Source organism: Gadus macrocephalus, chromosome 6, assembly GCF_031168955.1.
Source record: "Gadus macrocephalus chromosome 6, ASM3116895v1".
Taxonomy (NCBI): domain Eukaryota; kingdom Metazoa; phylum Chordata; class Actinopteri; order Gadiformes; family Gadidae; genus Gadus; species Gadus macrocephalus.
In genome coordinates this window covers 8,427,267-8,445,616 of record NC_082387.1, presented here as the reverse complement: position 1 = coordinate 8,445,616, position 18,350 = coordinate 8,427,267, and the positions used below count along the sequence as shown (strand labels likewise).

General features: G+C 46.9%; 1 protein-coding gene and 1 long non-coding RNA gene across 3 annotated transcripts; one reads left to right on the top strand and one right to left on the bottom strand.

Annotated features, from left to right (window-relative positions):
* Positions 1-3,243: 3,243 nt before the first annotated feature.
* Positions 3,244-17,743, top strand: entpd3 (ectonucleoside triphosphate diphosphohydrolase 3). Of its 2 annotated transcripts, none has more exons than XM_060053864.1 (10): positions 3,244-3,483; positions 7,648-7,785; positions 9,179-9,296; positions 9,837-9,996; positions 10,325-10,484; positions 11,255-11,482; positions 13,091-13,354; positions 14,472-14,582; positions 15,327-15,464; positions 16,780-17,743. In XM_060053864.1, exons 2-10 carry the CDS (start codon positions 7,651-7,653, stop codon positions 16,966-16,968), a joined length of 1,503 nt encoding a protein of 500 aa, XP_059909847.1. In that variant the 5' UTR covers positions 3,244-3,483; positions 7,648-7,650; the 3' UTR covers positions 16,969-17,743. The 2 variants fall into 2 exon arrangements, with proteins under 2 accessions (XP_059909847.1, XP_059909846.1); XM_060053863.1 differs by having other exon boundaries at positions 7,645-7,785.
* On the bottom strand, positions 13,216-13,968 carry LOC132459375 (uncharacterized). The gene is made up of 2 exons (XR_009526216.1): positions 13,708-13,968; positions 13,216-13,324 (listed from the first exon to the last, which is right to left on the bottom strand). It is a non-coding gene; the product is annotated as an uncharacterized LOC132459375 (long non-coding RNA).
* Positions 17,744-18,350: the final 607 nt, after the last annotated feature.

Sequence of the window (18,350 nt, the reverse complement as noted above, 5' to 3'; positions counted from 1 at the left end):
CTGTTGTGTTTCCTGTGAGAGCTCCTTTCAGTCGTTAATCTCAAAAGTCTGGTCTAGTCTACGCCGCTCATTCACGTCGTGTTTAGGTTTCATTGAGTGTTTGTTTGTGTTTTCCTTCTCAAATGTTCAGCTCTTCTATTCTCTGCGTTTTTCGGACAATGGGACCAGATGTGAGCGCTGAAAAGAGAGAGCCAAAGTGGGTGTGAAAAACAAAACTGTTCAAGCTCGCCGTTGGATCTGAGCTCTTCTCTGCGGCCAGAGGACAGGTGGATAATTGTGAATCTGCTCAACCGACTCTCTCCAGGACCGGAAGGTTTCACATTGCCCTCTGGACAAAACGCTAAAAATACATCAATCTCTCTATCTGGCTGTGGCCCACTGAATCACACACATTATTCTCTTTGACTGCACCCCCCCCCCCCCCCCCCCCTCCCCCCACCCGGGTCTTTGTTGTCGCCCCAGAGGCCAAGAGGACCACCCAGTCACTGACTGGGGTGTGATGGGATCCATGGCCGGCCAGAGAGCAACAAACAGGCGGTAACAAGCACAGCCTTGTGCTGGATAATGAGTCCTTGAACTGAGCTACAGATGTAGCATATGTTGGGATCATTAGGGAATGGTGGGCCTCTCTGTTGGGATGGATCTGGGCGAGGGAAATTAAACTCACCCAGGCCCGATTTGTATACACTGCAAATATGTAATTTGCACATTCTATACATGTGCTCTATACTCCTTACAAAGATCTTGTTTTTGCCAACTTGGTTTAGTACAATAATAAACTGGGCTTGTGTATAGCACTATAGGCTTTACATAAAATAATTGATCATGCAAATCACATTTTTTTGCGCTGTTTCGTTGTTCTGCGCATCTTAGTTGAGTAATATAATCTTGTCTAATTAACAATTACTGCAATGTATAGACGATGCTCGAGGCTTTTATAACGATGCTCGATGGTGTTATTGGATTAACTTTGCTTTTATCTTGGAATATATGATCAACGTCACAAAAAAATTGTTTTGGTAACTTGGCCGCGATGCGAATAGACAAAGCAATAGTAATGTCCCCAACCTGAAATCTATCTTATTATTGGTTGAACACCAATGGGCTACGTCACATGAATTCACTTCCAAGCCACAGTTCCAATCTCATCCTCTAGATGACACCATTTCTTGCTCGATTGTAGCTCTTCTAATAATGTTGATTTATGCGTAAGTGGGTGCGTAACTACTTTCGTATATCATAAGCGTAATTATAGGTTGTTTGTCTAGAATGTATACACTGTAGTACTCCGTGGAAGGTAACCAGACCGTCTACTAGACGGTTCTGCCGGTTCATCAGGTTGAAACGTTTCTATTGGTTTGCATAATCATACAGGTCGTCCTCTTTTATCTTATGTCTGTAAAAACTGCTGACATTTGTCCTCCCCTTAAGACCTATATCAGCCGTTCTCTGCAAATCATGGGCTGTAAAAAGACTGCTAACGCATAACAGTTGGCCGGCCAGAGCACTTCAGTTGGCGTGCATTACTAGGATGGGTCAGTGATGGGGATAGCAGATTTTTTTTAAGGCGAAGTGTTGCTTGTTCTATTCGTCCTTTCCCTGACATCTGTTGGCCCAGAGCCTTGCTAACAGTATCCTTCCACTGTCACACACTTCATAAAGACCCAGCTTTTAGTCTTTGTTCCTCACTGAGGTGCAGGATGTGCTTCACTGTGTTTACTGTGGTGTGTTTAAACACCTCTGGAGGATCTATACCGACCTATTGAAACGGGTTAGACAGTTTAGATACACGGTATTCACTGCAAGTCTTTCAATGCTGTCCGACAGACTTTACTGAAGTCAGTATTCTGTCATTCGGCACTTCACACACATAGCACTACTTAAATGCAGTCCATTTACCTGAAAGTGGCCAGCAGGTGAAATGTCGGACTGAAGTGATTGTTCAGTGTAGCATGAGCGAGAGAAAGTTGATCATTGAAGTGTCCTGATATTGGTATTATTTCAGATGAGTGTTGTCAGCGTTTTGCCTGAGTGGTGTGTGTTTTGTTCCCGTATTGATCCACCCAGACCGTGAACGTTGATGTGCCCGAGACCCCACACTAATGTAACACAGTGGCCTGGCTAATTTTCTCCATTAAATAAAACCGTTTGCCATTTCTCATATTTCAAGAATATGCTGACACATACCAATACACACACACACACACAAATGCACACACGCACGCACACGCAAGCACGCACACGCGAGTGTGTGTGTGTGTGTGTGTGTGTGTGTGTGTGTGTGTGTGTGTGTGTGTGTGTGTGTGTGTGTGTGTGTGTGTGTCAGTTCCTCTTCCATCTCTTCCTCTTCCGCTATCATTTCCTCTTCCATCTCTGCTGAAAATGACTCAAAGTGATGTCTTCCTTGCTTTAAGAGAGTGAGCAAGAAAGAGCTGGGAGGAGTATTTATCTCGGGATTCATATTTTTTCACATCGGTCAAGTTATTTATTATCACTGGGAAAACAAATAACCTGTTGGAACGTTTGACAGCTGACCATGAGAGCTGTTGGAGCCGTTTATCAACGTGTTCCTTCACACTGTGTCAATGTACTGAACACTAGTGGCTCAGCTTAGGGCGCAAACCTCACTGGTTTGTACCCTAAGCTGACAGGAAGTAAACACCCCCGAGAAGAAAACAAAAGGCCTTTCGGATTTATAGTCTTGGCATGGCTACAAAGACAATGGGGATGGCTTCATGGGGGGACTAATCAGAACCAACCAGGGAAATAGGCCCGGGTTCCAGAATGGAATAAAGTCAGCTGTGAAATGAGTTTGCATAACCCTTATCCTTAGCTCAGATGTAGTCATAGGAATGTACACAGTGTGTGCGTGTGTGTTCACGTGTGTGGGCATGCATTTGTGTGTGTTTGTGTGCGTTCACTTGTGTGGGCATGCATGTGTGTGTGTGTGTGTGTGTGTGTGTGTGTGTGTGTGTGTGTGTGTGCATTCACATATCTGGCCATGCATGTGTGTGTGTGTGTGTGTGTGTGTGTGTGTGTGTGTGTGTGCGCGCGTGCATGTGCGCTCACGCATGCATGTGTGTACGTGTGTTTGTGTTTACACACAGCCACGTGTATGCCTGGCATAATGACCTCCCTCGGTGTAGGTGTGGCATTTGGTCGACCCTCCTCCTCCCTTCATCCTCCCCCTCCCTCCGTCCCTCCCTCCTGTCACTTTGGGGCATGGGGGGGAGGGAGTGAGTGAGGGTGGGAGGGAGGCATGCCTAGTCTCCTCACAGGCAGATCAATGAGGAGCTACCAACCCTAGACCACTCACCGCTCTGCTCTCTCTCTCTCTCTCTCTCTCTCTCTCTCTCTCCCTCCCACCCTGTCCCTGAACCTCTCTCCACCACTCTCCCCTCTTCTCTTTCACTGCTGAACTTCTCTTTCACTGCTGAACATTCTCCCTGCTCCCACCCCAGGCTGCAGAACCTGCTCCAGAAGGTGAGTGACGTCCCACCGCGATGGGGAGATATCGTGGCTCCGTGCAGGGCCGCTGCATGTGTTCATGTGTGTACTTGTAGGTCGAGGATGATGTTTACCCAGGGCGTTGATCCACAGCATCGGTTATATAACTCCCCAACGAGTCCTCTCAGGCCCGCCACCTTGGCTCATGTTATGGAGACATCGCTGGGGGAGTCCCTTGACTACCTGATGCTTCAGAGGGGCTTGCTTCATCGGGCCGATAGGGAGACACACACACGTGCGCGCGTGTGGTCCGCCTTCGAACTCCTACTGCTGCTGCTGTTGCAGTTTCTGTTGCAAGGCGTTCATGTGTACGAAGAACGACTGATCACTTGTCAGCCTTTGACGGTGTATTTGTACAGTGTCGCTGCTGACCTCACTTTGATATGCTGCATCATGCGTCTTTGCAGGTGTGCCTGTGTTTGGATGTGACTCTGTGTCTGTACATGTGTGTGTGTGTAGGTGTGGGTTTGTCTGAGTCAGTCTGTCTGTCTGTCTGTCTGTCTGTCTGTCTGTCTGTCTGTCTGTCTGTCTGTCTGTCTGTCTGTCTGTCTGTCTGTCTGTCTGTGTGTGTGTGTGTGTGTGTGTGTGTGAAAGCTTGTGTCTGTGGGTGTGTGTTTGTTTGGGTGTCAGTTTGTGGGTGTGAGTGCATGTGTTTTTGTGTGTGCGTTTGCGTGAGTGTGTGCATGTCTACGCTTGTGTGCCTGTGTTTGATAATGGGAGGGTCCGTCTGTGCCTGCGTGCGTGTGTTTGTGCGTGGTGCATGCGCGCGCGTGTTTGTGTGTGTGTTCGTTTCAGCCAAACTTGGACAGAAAGGAAGCTTGAAAGAGGGGGGGGAGGAAGCAGGAACAGGACAAAGTAATGGCGAGAAGCAATCGGTGTGGTCGAAACAGCGTTAGCCATTAGACAACCGGTGCGGGAGTGCGTTGTTTCACGAGAACCGGATCCCCTCTGGACCCTGCTCTTAAGGTATCCCAGCGCCTTCCACTTAACGTTCCTGCCGAGGAAAAGATTGTCCATCGCCCATTATGTTAACATAGTTAACATACACTAGGAAACGTTAACCATATCAACGCCAATTTCAGCATCCCTTCCACCGTCTCCTTCGGGATTGAGGTAAAAATGCTTTGATTCATCTTCAAAGCCAGGCAGGGGGGTAGGGCCTCCCCGACGCCTCACCCTTTCATCCCCCTACCAGCCCGCACCCAGCCGAGCATCCTGTGGCCAGGATCCTCGTCTTGTTTTGAAAGGCTTGGCTAAAAGATTAAGGAGATGAGCCTTCCTCCCCCTCGACCGCGGGCGGGCCAAGATACGGCTAGCCGGGTCGGCCGCCCGTTATAGTGTGGGTTAAGACCCATCTTTACACAGCGCCTTTTAGTGTGGGATGTTTTTCTTTAACTGCATTCTATCTGTGGTTTTTAGGATTGAATGCAGTTAAAGAAAAACATATAGGACTGCTGTTGTTAGTGTATGCATATTATTATTTATTTGTGCTTTGTTTTTTAGCAGTGCTTAACCTGCTTCTGACAGCTGTGATACAAATAATGTTTTTATGATTATTATTTAGTCTAAAGCCCGTCAGGAGACACATTGGCAGTGCTGTACTGCCATAGTTGTGCGGTATATTTGCAAGAGACAGACAGAGAACAGCAGTTATAGGATGTATCAAGTGCACAAAACCTCAATGCTTCAAAGTAAACGTGAGAAGACGTTGATGTCGTGACAGTTTGGTAACATGAGGTGAGGTTTGGAAGGCATTTCTGCCACATCCTTTTGACAAACTCAAGCATGCAAGCATTCTTACTTCTTCTTAATTATTACGTTTTCTGTACCCAAGCACGCGATTTCAAAATGAACCTGACTTTCATGTTCTGTTTGGCCGTATGTTTGCACAGACATGTTTTTGCATGCCGATACATAAATATTTCTCTATGACTTTTTCGACATTTCAGCAAATGACAGAACTTTCTGAAAATCAAATCTGTGTAACATTGGATTACATCACATAACATTACATTACAATCACGTTGGACATATAATTCTCCAATATGACCTCATCGTTGCAGGGCAAGATTTAAATTCCTGTCCTACATTCCTTCACTCGCTCCCCTTCTTCGATGTCAGACGCCAACTACTGCGTATCCGGTCAGCACGTTCAATCACATCGCCTCGTGAGCTTTTGTCCCAGAATCCCTTTTTTCTCTCTCATAGTTGCTAGACATGTCTGTTTGAGTGACAGCTGACATTGTAATAGCCTAATCACGTCATTTAACCTTTGGAGCCTGAGAGTGTTCAAGTCCCATTAGCCGGTGATTGGGGTTGGGCAGAAAAACGAAGGACCCACCATATTCATGCTCAAGAGATTATCTCAGCATCTGTTGAAGACTTCAGGCAGATTGTTTGTAAATCCTCAAGCCTCATAATAATCACTACCCTATCAGGACCGAATGACTTGACTGATAGAATAACCTTTAAATAACACTAAAAGGACACATCACAAACGTCACCAGAGGACTAATCTGATAATTACACACAATTACATGTTGTTTTTTGTAATAGCTGTTATTATGTCCGTGGATGAAAGGTGGCCATGGCACTTTGTTGAAACCACAGATGACCTTATGACCAAAATGGGAATAACAATGTCGTTACACTTTTTGTCGGTTTTCTGGTGTAAGACTGGTGTAAGACCAGAAAGAAATGACGCAAATCACAATCGCACAATATCAGGTGTGTGGAAAAACACCCGATGATTCTGCCGGCCATCATCAACAGAAACTATCGACCATCTTAGAGAAGGCTGGTGAAAGGATCACCATACAAAGCCTACACAAAACCGATGTTTAAACTGGAGAGGCTCACGTGATGGTGAACTGGCTTCCAAATACACAGAGGTTATACTGTAGTCATTTGGAGTTATACTGTGTATGTCTATGTAGAGAAAAGGCTGATACCACTTGAGTGAAAGAATTCCGTTTAAACAGACGCGCGTGACACGCGAGCACGCGAGTTGGTGTTTTAAACCACAATTGCTAACTAGTGCAAAGAGAATGAACACAGAAAACAACATCATTTTCTGCACGTGTCGTGTAAGGACAAGGGGTCCAGAGTCCAGACATATTGAAACCATTGCATCATGGGGGTGTGGGGGGGTCACTGGGGTAGCATTTATCAACCCGACATGAGGAGAAACATGTGTGGTGAAATCAGGACTCAGGCTGGGCTCGTGATTTGGCTGAGGTACCACTGGCGTGTGAAGCATACTTCCTGTTACAGGAAGGAGGACATTAGACAATCCCACTATTCAAACCGAAGCATAAACGCAGTGGTTTTAAGCAGCACGCAAACGTCCTAAATGACAGATGATAAAGAATAAATTCAGTAACGATAGAATACAAAATTAAGTAAAGGGTTAGGTTCAGAATTCCGAATATTTATTTTCGGAATATTTATTTTAATAATAGGCCTATATGATATTTTGAGGATGGGTTATCATTGTCAATGTTATTATTTAGATATTAAAGTGCAGTATGTTAATTGAGCGATTAAAGCAGAACAGACCTTCTGCATTGTAAAACTTCTTCTTCGACCTCCCTCTTGAATACCTCTCGGACCCTGAGGGCTTTGTCAGATTGTTTTCCTTCATACAGCTTGGCATGAGAAAACTCCCATCACGCAGTTCGCCACCTCCCTAAATACAGTTGTCACCTGAAACTGATACGTCTAAACCGGTGTTTGTGACTTTTACAATGTAATCCTTTGTTGACCCTTAAAAAGCCGCCTCCAGCGATAGGCTTGAGGTAACCAGCTCTTTGGCACCTGACAGAAAACAAGACATAAACCAGCTGTTAGTCACCTTGTGTTTTTCTAATCTTAACTTCAATCTCATCGTTTGGCTTGCCAACGGAATGAACTGGGCACAGTTCAAATGGGGGTAAGGGGGTTTACAGAGTTGAGAGGTGAACTCTGAGTCAAGTGAGTTTTTTGCGACTTTTGCAGAAGATTTGATTCATGAATTGCAAAAGGGGTGATTCTGGTGACGCTTCAGGATAAATCCCTAGGCAACGTTGAACTCTTCATGACTGCTCACTGCAGCCCCCGGGATCAGGCTGGTTTTCTGACTGGGTTTCTCCTCGGCAGCAGGCCATGGCCTCCAAGAGGAAAACAGGCTGCCAGTGCCGTACGTTCTGGGTGGCGGTGCTGCTGCTGGCCAGCGTCTCGGCCATCATCACCATCGCCGTCATCCAGAGACACTGGAGGGTGCAGGAGTACGGTCTGGAGGTACGCATTCCCTCGTACACACACGCACACACACACACACACACACACACATACCCATAGACGTGTGTGTGTGTGTGTGCGTGTCCATGCATGTGTCAGCGTCCATGTATGTGTTTGTTTCTATGTGTGTGTGTGTCTGCGTGTCCATTTGTGTGTGTGTGTCTATGTATGTGCCTGCGTGTGCGTGTCCTTGTGTGTGTGTGTGTGTGTGTGTGTGTGTGTATGTGCCTGCGTGTGCGTGTCCGTGTGTGTGTGTGTGTGTGTGTGTGTGCCTGCGTGTGCCTGTCAACTATGCAGGAAGCCAATAGCGGGGTCAGGCAGAGGGGTCAAGAGGGCAATCAGCTTGACTTCCTGTCTTGCTGAGATAATGTACATCGTAAACAGACGGCCGGCAGCAGGGCTGAGGAGAGCTGGAGAGAGAGCAGGGGGAGGGGCCTGCTGCATTCTGGGAATGTTTGCTATCCCACTATAATGCTCTTCTTCTGTGGTTGTGGTGTTGTTGGTGATGGTGGATGGCACTCAGTAAGCCTTAAAGGGGGGGATATTGTGCCACCAGGTACGAGTGGGATAAGCCGTTACAAGGCGTTTGAAAATCTGCCTTTCCCTGTGTTTACAATCACAAGTGGGCGCGTCCACCTAGATGTATTATGGATGGATAAGCAACATTTTCTGGGTAGGCCGGTAAACTGATATATCCAGCGGACAGCTAGGTGGACACTCCCACACAGGGAAATGCAGATTTTCAAACGGCTTGTCACGTTCACACCGGTTGGCATAAAATCCCCCTTTTAACCTTTGACAGTTGAAAACATAAATGTGCCTCACTGCGGATGGTTCACCGGACCACCTGGTGGACCCCCACGGTGAATGCTGCAGGAGTTTAGCAACACTGCAGCTTCTTCATCTTGTGGCTCAATGCACTTTTATATGATGCTGCCCTTTTGTCCCTCATCTGTCTGTCCGTCTGTCTCCTCCTCGTCCATGTCTCTGTCCGAGTGGATTACAGACATGAGCGCTATCGTCCTGATCCCCCCCCCCAACAAATCAGTGACTCCGCCCCTCTCCTCTTCCCAACCATCGCTCAAAGCACACTTTACTAAAATGGCGTTCAGCACCTGACTGTCCTCAACTCGAATTCCCTCTTTGTTCCCCTTTATTCATATATAAATCCTTTACTGTAACATTTTTAATTAATTTTATAATTATAATTATTATAATTAATTAATTATTATAATTAAATTAATTTAGTTTAAATTGTATTGGTGTATTTCACCTTGTTGTAAAGCGTCTCAAAGAGCGTCTAGGAAAGCGCTTTAAAATGAACAACGTATGATGTTGTGGTATTCTTATTGGTAGAGTATCCTTGACTAACAGCCACTGCCTCCCCTGTCAGTACGGCATCGTGGTGGACTCGGGCTCCTCCCGCTCCACCGTGTACCTCTACCAGTGGCCCGGAGAGAAGAAGAACGAGACCGGCGTGGTGTCCGAGGTGCTCAACTGTAAAGTGGCCGGTGAGTTGATTTAGATAGATAGGTACGTTTATACAGCACGCCATTATTGACCTGCTTCTCCCATTACCCCATGGAGTGTTTGTATGGATTCACCTGAACCCTTGCTGTCTGCAACAAAAGGCCCTTTGCAAAGCAATACCGTCAATACATACAGTAGGTCTTTTATCTTAACAGGATGTCAGATCTGTAATCTTGCACGTCAGATTGTAGATTAATATCTGAAATCTGAGGGAAAGACGAAGCTCATATCCGTGTCTCACTTTCGTTCTTGCTATAGAATATCTCCAAACAGGAAACTAGGTGTACCCCCCCTTGTATCACAGGGTTCCAGCCCAGCCTCTGTGCCGACCCCCCCCGTCCCCGTCCCCGACCCCGTCCCCAGACCTTCTGCTAGAACACACTAGGACTACTAGATAATCCCAGATCGTCATGGCTTTAATCTGGAGAAAGATACAAATTGTAGCATGTTTAGCAAGCTACAATTTGAGAAAGTGTCACCGGGTGTCGAACGTTGACGGGAGCTTGTCTTCTCGTCGCCAGGCAACGGCATCTCCGACATGTTGGTGGACGCGGAGAAGGACAAAAATACTTGGGCGTCCTTCACGGTCTGCATGCAGAAGGTCACAAAAGAAATCCCAGTGGAGAAACGCCAGAAAACACCGCTGTTCCTTGGGGCCACCGCCGGCATGAGGCTGCTGAAGTAACAGAACCTATTTTTCATTATTGTTATTAAAAAATAACATCGAAATAGCATCATTTAGTCTGAATATGTGTTCGTTCATGAGACCATTCATCAATGCATGTATTGATCATCCGAAAAATTAACACTTTTACTGTAAGCACTATCAAATGTATGTATTCATCGTTTTCTATTGCGATAAAGGCTGCTGTGCTCCAGGCCATGCTAACGTTAACTTAGCGTTAGCCTTTTACAATCACTCACTTTACAATCGCTCACTTTACAGTCGCTCACATGAACCCCTGACCGTGTCTCTAACCCCGTGTCCCTTTCTGATCCAAACCCTAAGTCAAGTGGACCAGAACCGATCGGACGAGGTCGTCATCAGCCTCAAACAGTACCTCAAGGCCCTGCCCTTCGCGTTCAAGGACGCCACCATCCTGACCGGACAGCAGGAGGGCCTCTACGGCTGGGTCACGGTCAACTACCTCATGGGCAACTTTGAGGAGGTACGGTCAAGGCCCAGGCATGGTGGCCCCTGAAGACCACTGCATTTGCTTGATTCACCGATGCATGGATTTTCAGAGGCCTTAGCCATTCATCAAATGACAGGACAGTAATATTACATCAACATTGATGATAATGATAGTGTGACGGTCAGGGTCCTTTTTTTATTGTGCGATGGGATGTTTTCGTTTAATGGCTAAAACCGAAGCAGACTGTTTGCGTCTTCACCTGTTTTTGAAACTTGAGGTATTCTCTTTCACCTAGAATCCTTCCGACTCTTGAGATTTGCCTGAATGACATTTGGCCCCAAAAATGCCATTTCCATTTCCAAGCCAACATCCAGACCAAAAAGGCGTGGCCTTCTCTAGTTTAAACCTATTCTATGCAGGTTTTCGCCATAGAAGAACAGAACCTTTAATCTTTTTTGTGTGGGCTGGTGGCTAGAATCTCGAAGACTTTTATGAAACGTTTTATCCTCGAGAAACGTTGCACTTCCGAAATTGTCTCAATGCAGCTATCAGCTGCGGCAGAAAACGTACACTACAAAAATTTTCCCAGTAAATGTACAGGACTGGTTACTAATACTGCAAGCAGTTTCGCCAGTGAGGTACTGTTTATTTACAGTATTATTACTGTATCATATCAATACAGTAGATTAGTGTTAGAACTTCGCTGTAAATCTACATCAAAGTATTACAGTGTACATAAAGCAGCTTTGACTCGGGGCTCTCATTGGTGACCACCTAGAGTCTCCCCCTCCTGCCCCCCACAGAAGACCCTGTTGAACTCTCTGTTCCATGCCGGGGGTGCCAGCACCGTGGGGTCCATGGACCTGGGCGGGGCCTCCACCCAGCTCGCCTTCCAGGTGGGCGAGGAGCTGAAGGGGGAGGACTTCCTGCCCGTCCGACTGTACGGCTACGACTACAACGTGTACACACACAGCTACCTCTGCTACGGCAAGAACGAGGCCGAGAAGCAGATCCTCGACCGGATAATCAAGGTACGGCGGGTCTCGGACCCGACATCGCACGGCTGTTGGTCGTTGGCTGATTTATAGTGTGTGTGTGTGTGTGTGTGTGTGTGTGTGTGTGTGTGTGTGTGTAATGAAACCAAACATGTTCCCAAATGGAACAAAGAAGGGACGCACGGGATTAATTGTTAATTGGGCGCACTGAAACCCTCACCGTAGTACGCAGGACAATGTCAGTCGCCTAGGGCACCGAAAGCGCCGGCCCTGCGTGTGCGTGTGTGTACGCGTGCGCGTGTGCGTGTGCGTGCATACGTACGTATGTACGCACGTACGTGTCAGTGTATCTTCGGTACGTGTGTGGGTGGGCGTGTGTACGTGTGTGTGTGTGTGTGTGCAAGCGTGCATGTGTCTACACAGTGTTTTGGTTTACGTGTGTGTACGTGTGTGTGTGTACGTATTTTTGTGCGTGTGCATGTGCACTCGTGACCATGGAGATGCATAGGGCATCTCTGCATTTAATACTATAAGACCATAAAATAAATCAACTTTATGGTAATGGCTTTTTGCCTGGACTGCACTTTGTTGAAGTCTTTGTATGGAAAGTGTGAATAAGTGTGACGGATGTTTAGGCCGTGGGACCGAAGGGGCACGTCTCTGTTCTCTGTGTGGAGACAACTCAGATGCATTAAGGGATGGTTAAGATCTCATGAGCACAACAAGGGGGAGTCCTTTCAGAGGGTAAATGGCCAAGAACGGTCCGGAATGATGCAGGATGACCGCCAGAGTATTGATCTGGGGGTGAATGCTCTGGGTGGGGAAAATGCATTATATGGAGAGAGGGGGATTTTAAACAAACGTCATGTTTGATACTTGATATGGTAGAGGGAGCAATACTATGAAGGCCGGGCCAAACTCTGCTGGCTCAGCAGGTCCTAAGTGCCTGAGCGTGACTTCAAGAGGCCCTGTTAATGTTAGGGTATAATCCACCCCGGTGCTTTCTGCTTGCATAAACATATTGTCGTTTGAAAGGGAGGGGCGGGGTGGTTGTTGTAAATAGTAAAAAGCGTGAAATAACGCTAAAATTGTGTGCGTAAATTGTGTGCGTGCGGGTAAAAACGCACTCCTTCACCGGCCATCCTCCCTTTGTTATTATGATGTCTCGTCTCCTTAAAGGAGAATACTGATCGGGGTTATCAAACCATGGCTACTGTGTCTTCTGGCCTCAACAACACAACCAACAACCGGCGGCTACCAGTACCATTTGGCTAAATTACGTACATGTACCGATTCCGCTACATAGCCACAAATGCACGAATCATCTTTTGTAAGAAATGTGTGTCGGTCGGTACAGTTTGTGGAGCACAAACTGTGGAATTGCCATACAAGTACTTCTACTATACTATTGCGATCATAAATACACTCTTATCATGTCAAAGACCAAAATGCTACATTGCCAGTATTTACATTTGTGGCAGGCTCACAGGAACCAGTTTCTCAGGCAGAATGGGCTCAACAAACCCATCTTCACAAACGACACGTCACGGCTGTCCTAGTGAAACCAGGAGTGTCGTAACTAGGGTCTGATCCAACGACCTGTGGCCCCCTAATCCAGTTGCTCCCCCCCTCACGTCGTCCTAGACTTCCCCGGACCCCACCAACATCCAGAACCCCTGCTACCAGGAGGGCTTCAACATGACCATCAAGGCCTCCTCCATCTACAACTCTCCCTGCACCCAAACGCCCGACAACTTTGACCCCGACCAGCAGATCATCTTTGTGGGGAGCCCCGACTCAGACAGGTGCCGGGAGCTGGTCCGCGAGCTGTTCGACTTCACCAACTGTACGGCGCAGGGCTGCTCCTTCAACGGAGTCCTGCAGCCCCCGGTCCAAGGGAAGTTCATGGTGGGTAGAGAACACACTCACACACGCACACACACAGGCACACAAACGCAGGCACACACACACACACACACACACACACGGACAAGAACAGACACATATGGGAACACACACACACACACACACACACACACACACACACACACACACACACACACACACACACACACACACACACACACACACACACACACACACACACACACACACACACACACACACGTTATTATCCGGGTAGTCAGCAGGCAACCTAACGTCTGTCCCTACGTGGTGCGCTGAACTCGAGGCCTGTTCCCAGTCTTTCCCCGGGTGAGTGCGATCTTACCTATGTAGGGGGTCAGGTGAGAGGTACTCACCACAGGTCCACAGCCACCGTTGGCGAACAGCTCCGTGTCATGCCGCAGCGGCACCCCGTCTCCAGGTGACCAGCCCGCTCTTTGTATCCAGTCGTGCAGTCCCCAGTACATTTCCAACCAAAAGGTTTTCCTATGGAAGTCCTTTGACAGAAAGGATGTGTCCGTCTTGTTAGTTCCTATATCCGAGTCTCGCCTGCAGAGAACCAACTCCAGAGACGCTCTCCTCAGTCTCACAACATGAGACTCCCCTGCAGCCTCAGCTGTTGCTATTTAGCGCTAATGATTACCTCAACACCGCCCCCATATCTACATTTACATTCAGGGCATTTCGCAGACGCTTTTATCCAAAGCGACTTATAATAGGTACATTTGTCATAAGAAGTGAAACAATATTTCGCTGTCGGAAGAGTAAAGATGTTCACAGAACAAAGTGCAAGTACTAACAATCGCTAGGCTAACCCATTCCCGTGTACAGCAGTGATAGCAGCTACTGCAGATGCTACACAATTGAGTACCATGAATAAGTGCAACGTACATTAAGTGCGTACAACAAGTGCGTACATTAAGTGCCAGGTAGTACAACATACAATGTTGGGCGAAAGGGAACTGGATGGCTATGCAGAGTACTGATATCATCAGTACTGACCCTAACCATAAGTTCTTTAATGCTATTCCTCATATCGTAACACACACCCACACATTCATAGCATGCGGAGGACGACCTCTGACCCCCGTGACCTGGTTGATAACCCTGTTCCCTCCAGGCCTACGCAGGGTTCTTCTTCACCGCCAAGGCGCTGCGTCTGAACGGCACCTCGGAGCTGGACGTGTTCAACAGCACCATGAGGGAGTTCTGCCACACCAATAAAGAGATGGTGAGTGGGCCCAGTCAGCACCGACCACTTTAGGGGCGGAGGCCGGTGGCGACAGTAGAACCAGAAGGTTGTGGGACAAAAGGTGGGGTAAACAGCAGACCTCAATTAGCATTCATGTTTGTCCATTGATGTGAGTCGGTGCTATGTATTAGCAGCTATAGCTGCTCAAATATTTACATCAGGTTAAGTTCCTTTGCTTACCTGGTTCTGGTTTAGTTTAAGTTATGTTTTCACACAAAATGCTCCTTGAAAGAAGTATATTAAAGCTAGGTTAAGCTATCTACTTAAGAAGCATTTGTTATCAATTTGTTGAAATTACCTTTACATACCGACATCAATCAATAAATAAAAAAAACGACCAAATTCCGGTATCTCAGGTCATAATTGGACCGGCGTCCGGCATAGTTCAGTCTACCTGTCTGTCTACCAACCAACCCAGCTTCCTGTGTGCTCACTGCCCAAGGCTAGCATCTTCAACAAGCCCAGTCAGACCTGCCGCTAAAGCTAGCGAGTAAGTCCTCTGCCTCGGGATTTATCCGATTGGATACTTTCAAAAACCTACCTTACTCTGGCTGGACTCTCCAAAAAACCTACACAACAAGCTTTAACCGTTTTTGGCTTCACGAAAACCTGTGCGTTGTTTTATCGTGAATAATCCGGTGTTGGTTCACAGGTTTTTTGAACGTGCCAAACTGTTAATTGTGTCATTGTTTGTGTGTGTGTCTGTTGTGTCGTGTCGTTCAGCTGATTGCCAGCAGGCCGGAGATCTCGGAGAGGTACCTCATCACATACTGCTACTCTGCGCACTACGTCTTCACCATGCTTGTCGATGGATACAAGTTTGACCCGGACACCTGGCAGAACATCGCCTTCGAAAAAGAGGTAGGAAACGCACAGAACATGACCTCACCTTCCGAAAAGAACACCAGTGAGGAGGGAAGGAATAATGGATAATAAAGACGGAGAGAAGGAGATTCACATTTTCATTTAGGCCACTTAGCAGACGCTTTTATCCAAAGCCAGCATTCATATATACATTCACTCACCGACGGCGGAGTCAACCACGCAAAGCGACAGCCAGTTCGTCAGGAGTCGTGCTCAGGGACACCTCGACGCTAGGAGGAGCCAGGGATCGAACTAGCAATGTCTTGACTTGTAACTTGCGGTTACGAGTCAAGCCCCTCTGGTCGTATTATCATCGTAAACATACGTTTTCTGGCCTTATTAGAAGTTGGCCTCAACGGCTTTGGTTGAGATGCTAGCAGGGCCCGAGTGTGAGGGCCCATCCTAATGACGGACGTCCCCCACAGCCGTTCTGCTGTCGAGCACACAAGTGGAGCTGAGGAGAACGCACACAAAAAGACAAGTGGACCAGTTATTCCTCTTTCTGGGGCCCCCGAGGTATGGAACGGCTTCTACAAAGGAGGCCCCTCAGACGTTATGAGTCATGACCAAAGGGACCGACCTCTTATATCACACACACAAAGCGGACAACCAGGGTCCGCAGTCTGCGCCTCAACGTCAATGTTTCCACATAATTTGTGGTTCTTGTTCCGACTTTATTAAAAGAAAAAATGGTTTAATTGCTGGGAAACAAGGGATTCCCCCCCCCGGTCTCGTGACAAAGAGACATCGCTGCTGCTTGTGCTCTTTCATGTCCTGGAATGTGAATAATGACAGCGAGGCCGTCCGGCGGAGGGAAAAGACAGACGGAAGGCCTGTTCTGTTTTTTTCACTGAAGTGACTCAGTGAGTCATATTCCACACTGTACGATGAGCTCACTCGATCATCAGCGCTGTGTGTGTGGCCGTTGAGTCTTTCTTCGGGAAACTGATAATAGCGAGATTAACACGCAGATATGAGCGTTGGTTTGTGGATTGAGTGGTTTGTGTTTTTTTTTTGTTATGATCTGCTCGAAACTTCTGTTCGACTGTTTAATTTACAGCTACCAAGGAAAACAAACAATCGTCACAAAATCATAACCAAAGAACACTTTTTGTTTTTTCATGCAATCTCAACACATTCAACCCAAAGTGCAATGTAGCTCAACCACAACCTGATCCATCCAGCACCCACCTAGGTGGACACGCCCACTTGTGATGTCAGAAGAGGCATATTTTCAAAAGAGCTTGTGACGGCTGATCACACTCACACCTGGTGGTGTGATATGTCCCCTGTAACGGCCTCTCTTGTGCAGGTGGAGGGGACCAGCCTGGGCTGGAGCCTGGGCTTCATGCTGTCCATGTCCAACATGATCCCCTCGGACGCCAAGGAGATCCTGCCCATGGCCAACCCCGTCTTCGCAGGCCTCATCTTCCTCTTCTCGGCCCTGATGATCATCACCGTGGTCTTCCTCTTCATCATGCTCATCCGCACGTGCTACTGACCACACACACACACACACACACACACACACACACACACACACACACACACACACACACACACACACACACACACACACACACACACACACTTCTCTTCCTGGTCCGGAACCCTCACCCACTAACTCAGGCATGACATGGACAGAAAGAATGGTCTACCCCCCCTTCCTATAGACAGACAGCAATGCTGGTTGTGTTACAGAAGCATGTGGTAAATACTACTTACTTATGGTGACTGTATGTTTATTATTGTGTTCAACACATCGAGATGTATATTTGAGTCAAGGCTTGGAATGAAATGCTTATCTGCAAAGGAAAGGAAACAGTTGACAAGAATGAGTCTTTTAGTCAGACTTTACAGTCTGAGCTTCGTGTTTGATTGCTCTTGCCTGGAATACGGAGTTTAAGAGAATACGTTGTTCCGCAGAGAAGAAGAGGCACCACACTTAACATCCGAGACAAGATGATGCCAGTGGTTCAGTATGTGAGTGATCACTCCTTAATGGTTTGTAGCATGTACAGTTAGCTTGCGCTTTGGGGAGATGGAGTTGTTTTGAAGGCAACACGTGCACACGTACACGTACACGCACACACATATACACACACACGCACACACACACACACACACGCACACACACACACACACACACACACACACACATAGACACACACACACACACACACACACACACACACACACACACACACACACACACACACACACACACACACACACACACACACACACACACACAAACACACACGAGTGCACTAAAAGTCTTTGTTTGTATATATTTTCATCATTATATTTACTTAGAGGAATGTTGTTTCATAATGTCCCTTTTTCAATGTGTGTAGACAATGATATTATTTCAGTACATGACAATCCATCTGCAAAAACGACAATACCATCAGAAAAAGTATATGCCAGTTCTAGTGAGCAGCACTTATATTTATAGAACACAATTTGTTCAAAATTGCAACCCTTGTGTGTGTTCTTTTTGATTATTTGAAAGAAGTTTGTTTTGTGGATATGGAGATTAAATGAAGACAACTGTATCTGGTCTGCTGTTACAGGGATTATATATTTTATAAAATAGGATAAAATATACATGATGAGGTTAAAGGGGACATATTATACCACCAGGTGTGAGTGTGATTAGCCTTACAAGTCGTTTCGAATCACTAGTGGGCGTGTCCACCTAGATCTGTGCTGGATAGATGAGCAACGTTTACTTCAGTCCACCTGGTAGGCTGGTAGATTGATCTATCCAGCACAGATCTAGGTGGACACGCCCACTAGTGATGTCATGTGGGGCAGATTTTCGAAATGGCTTGTAAGGCTAATCACACTAATACCTGGTGGTATAATATGTCCCCTTTA

What these genes read in the sequence shown, in the direction of transcription:
- entpd3 (XM_060053864.1), top strand. Translation starts at nt 7,651, where the DNA reads ATGGCCTCCAAGAGGAAAACAGGCTGCCAGTGCCGTACGTTCTGGGTG. An exon ending in TGCAGGAGTACGGTCTGGAG is followed by an intron (nt 7,786 to 9,178) that starts GTACGCATTCCC and finishes CTCCCCTGTCAG; the next exon opens with TACGGCATCGTGGTGGACTC. An exon ending in TCATGGGCAACTTTGAGGAG is followed by an intron (nt 10,485 to 11,254) that starts GTACGGTCAAGG and finishes TGCCCCCCACAG; the next exon opens with AAGACCCTGTTGAACTCTCT.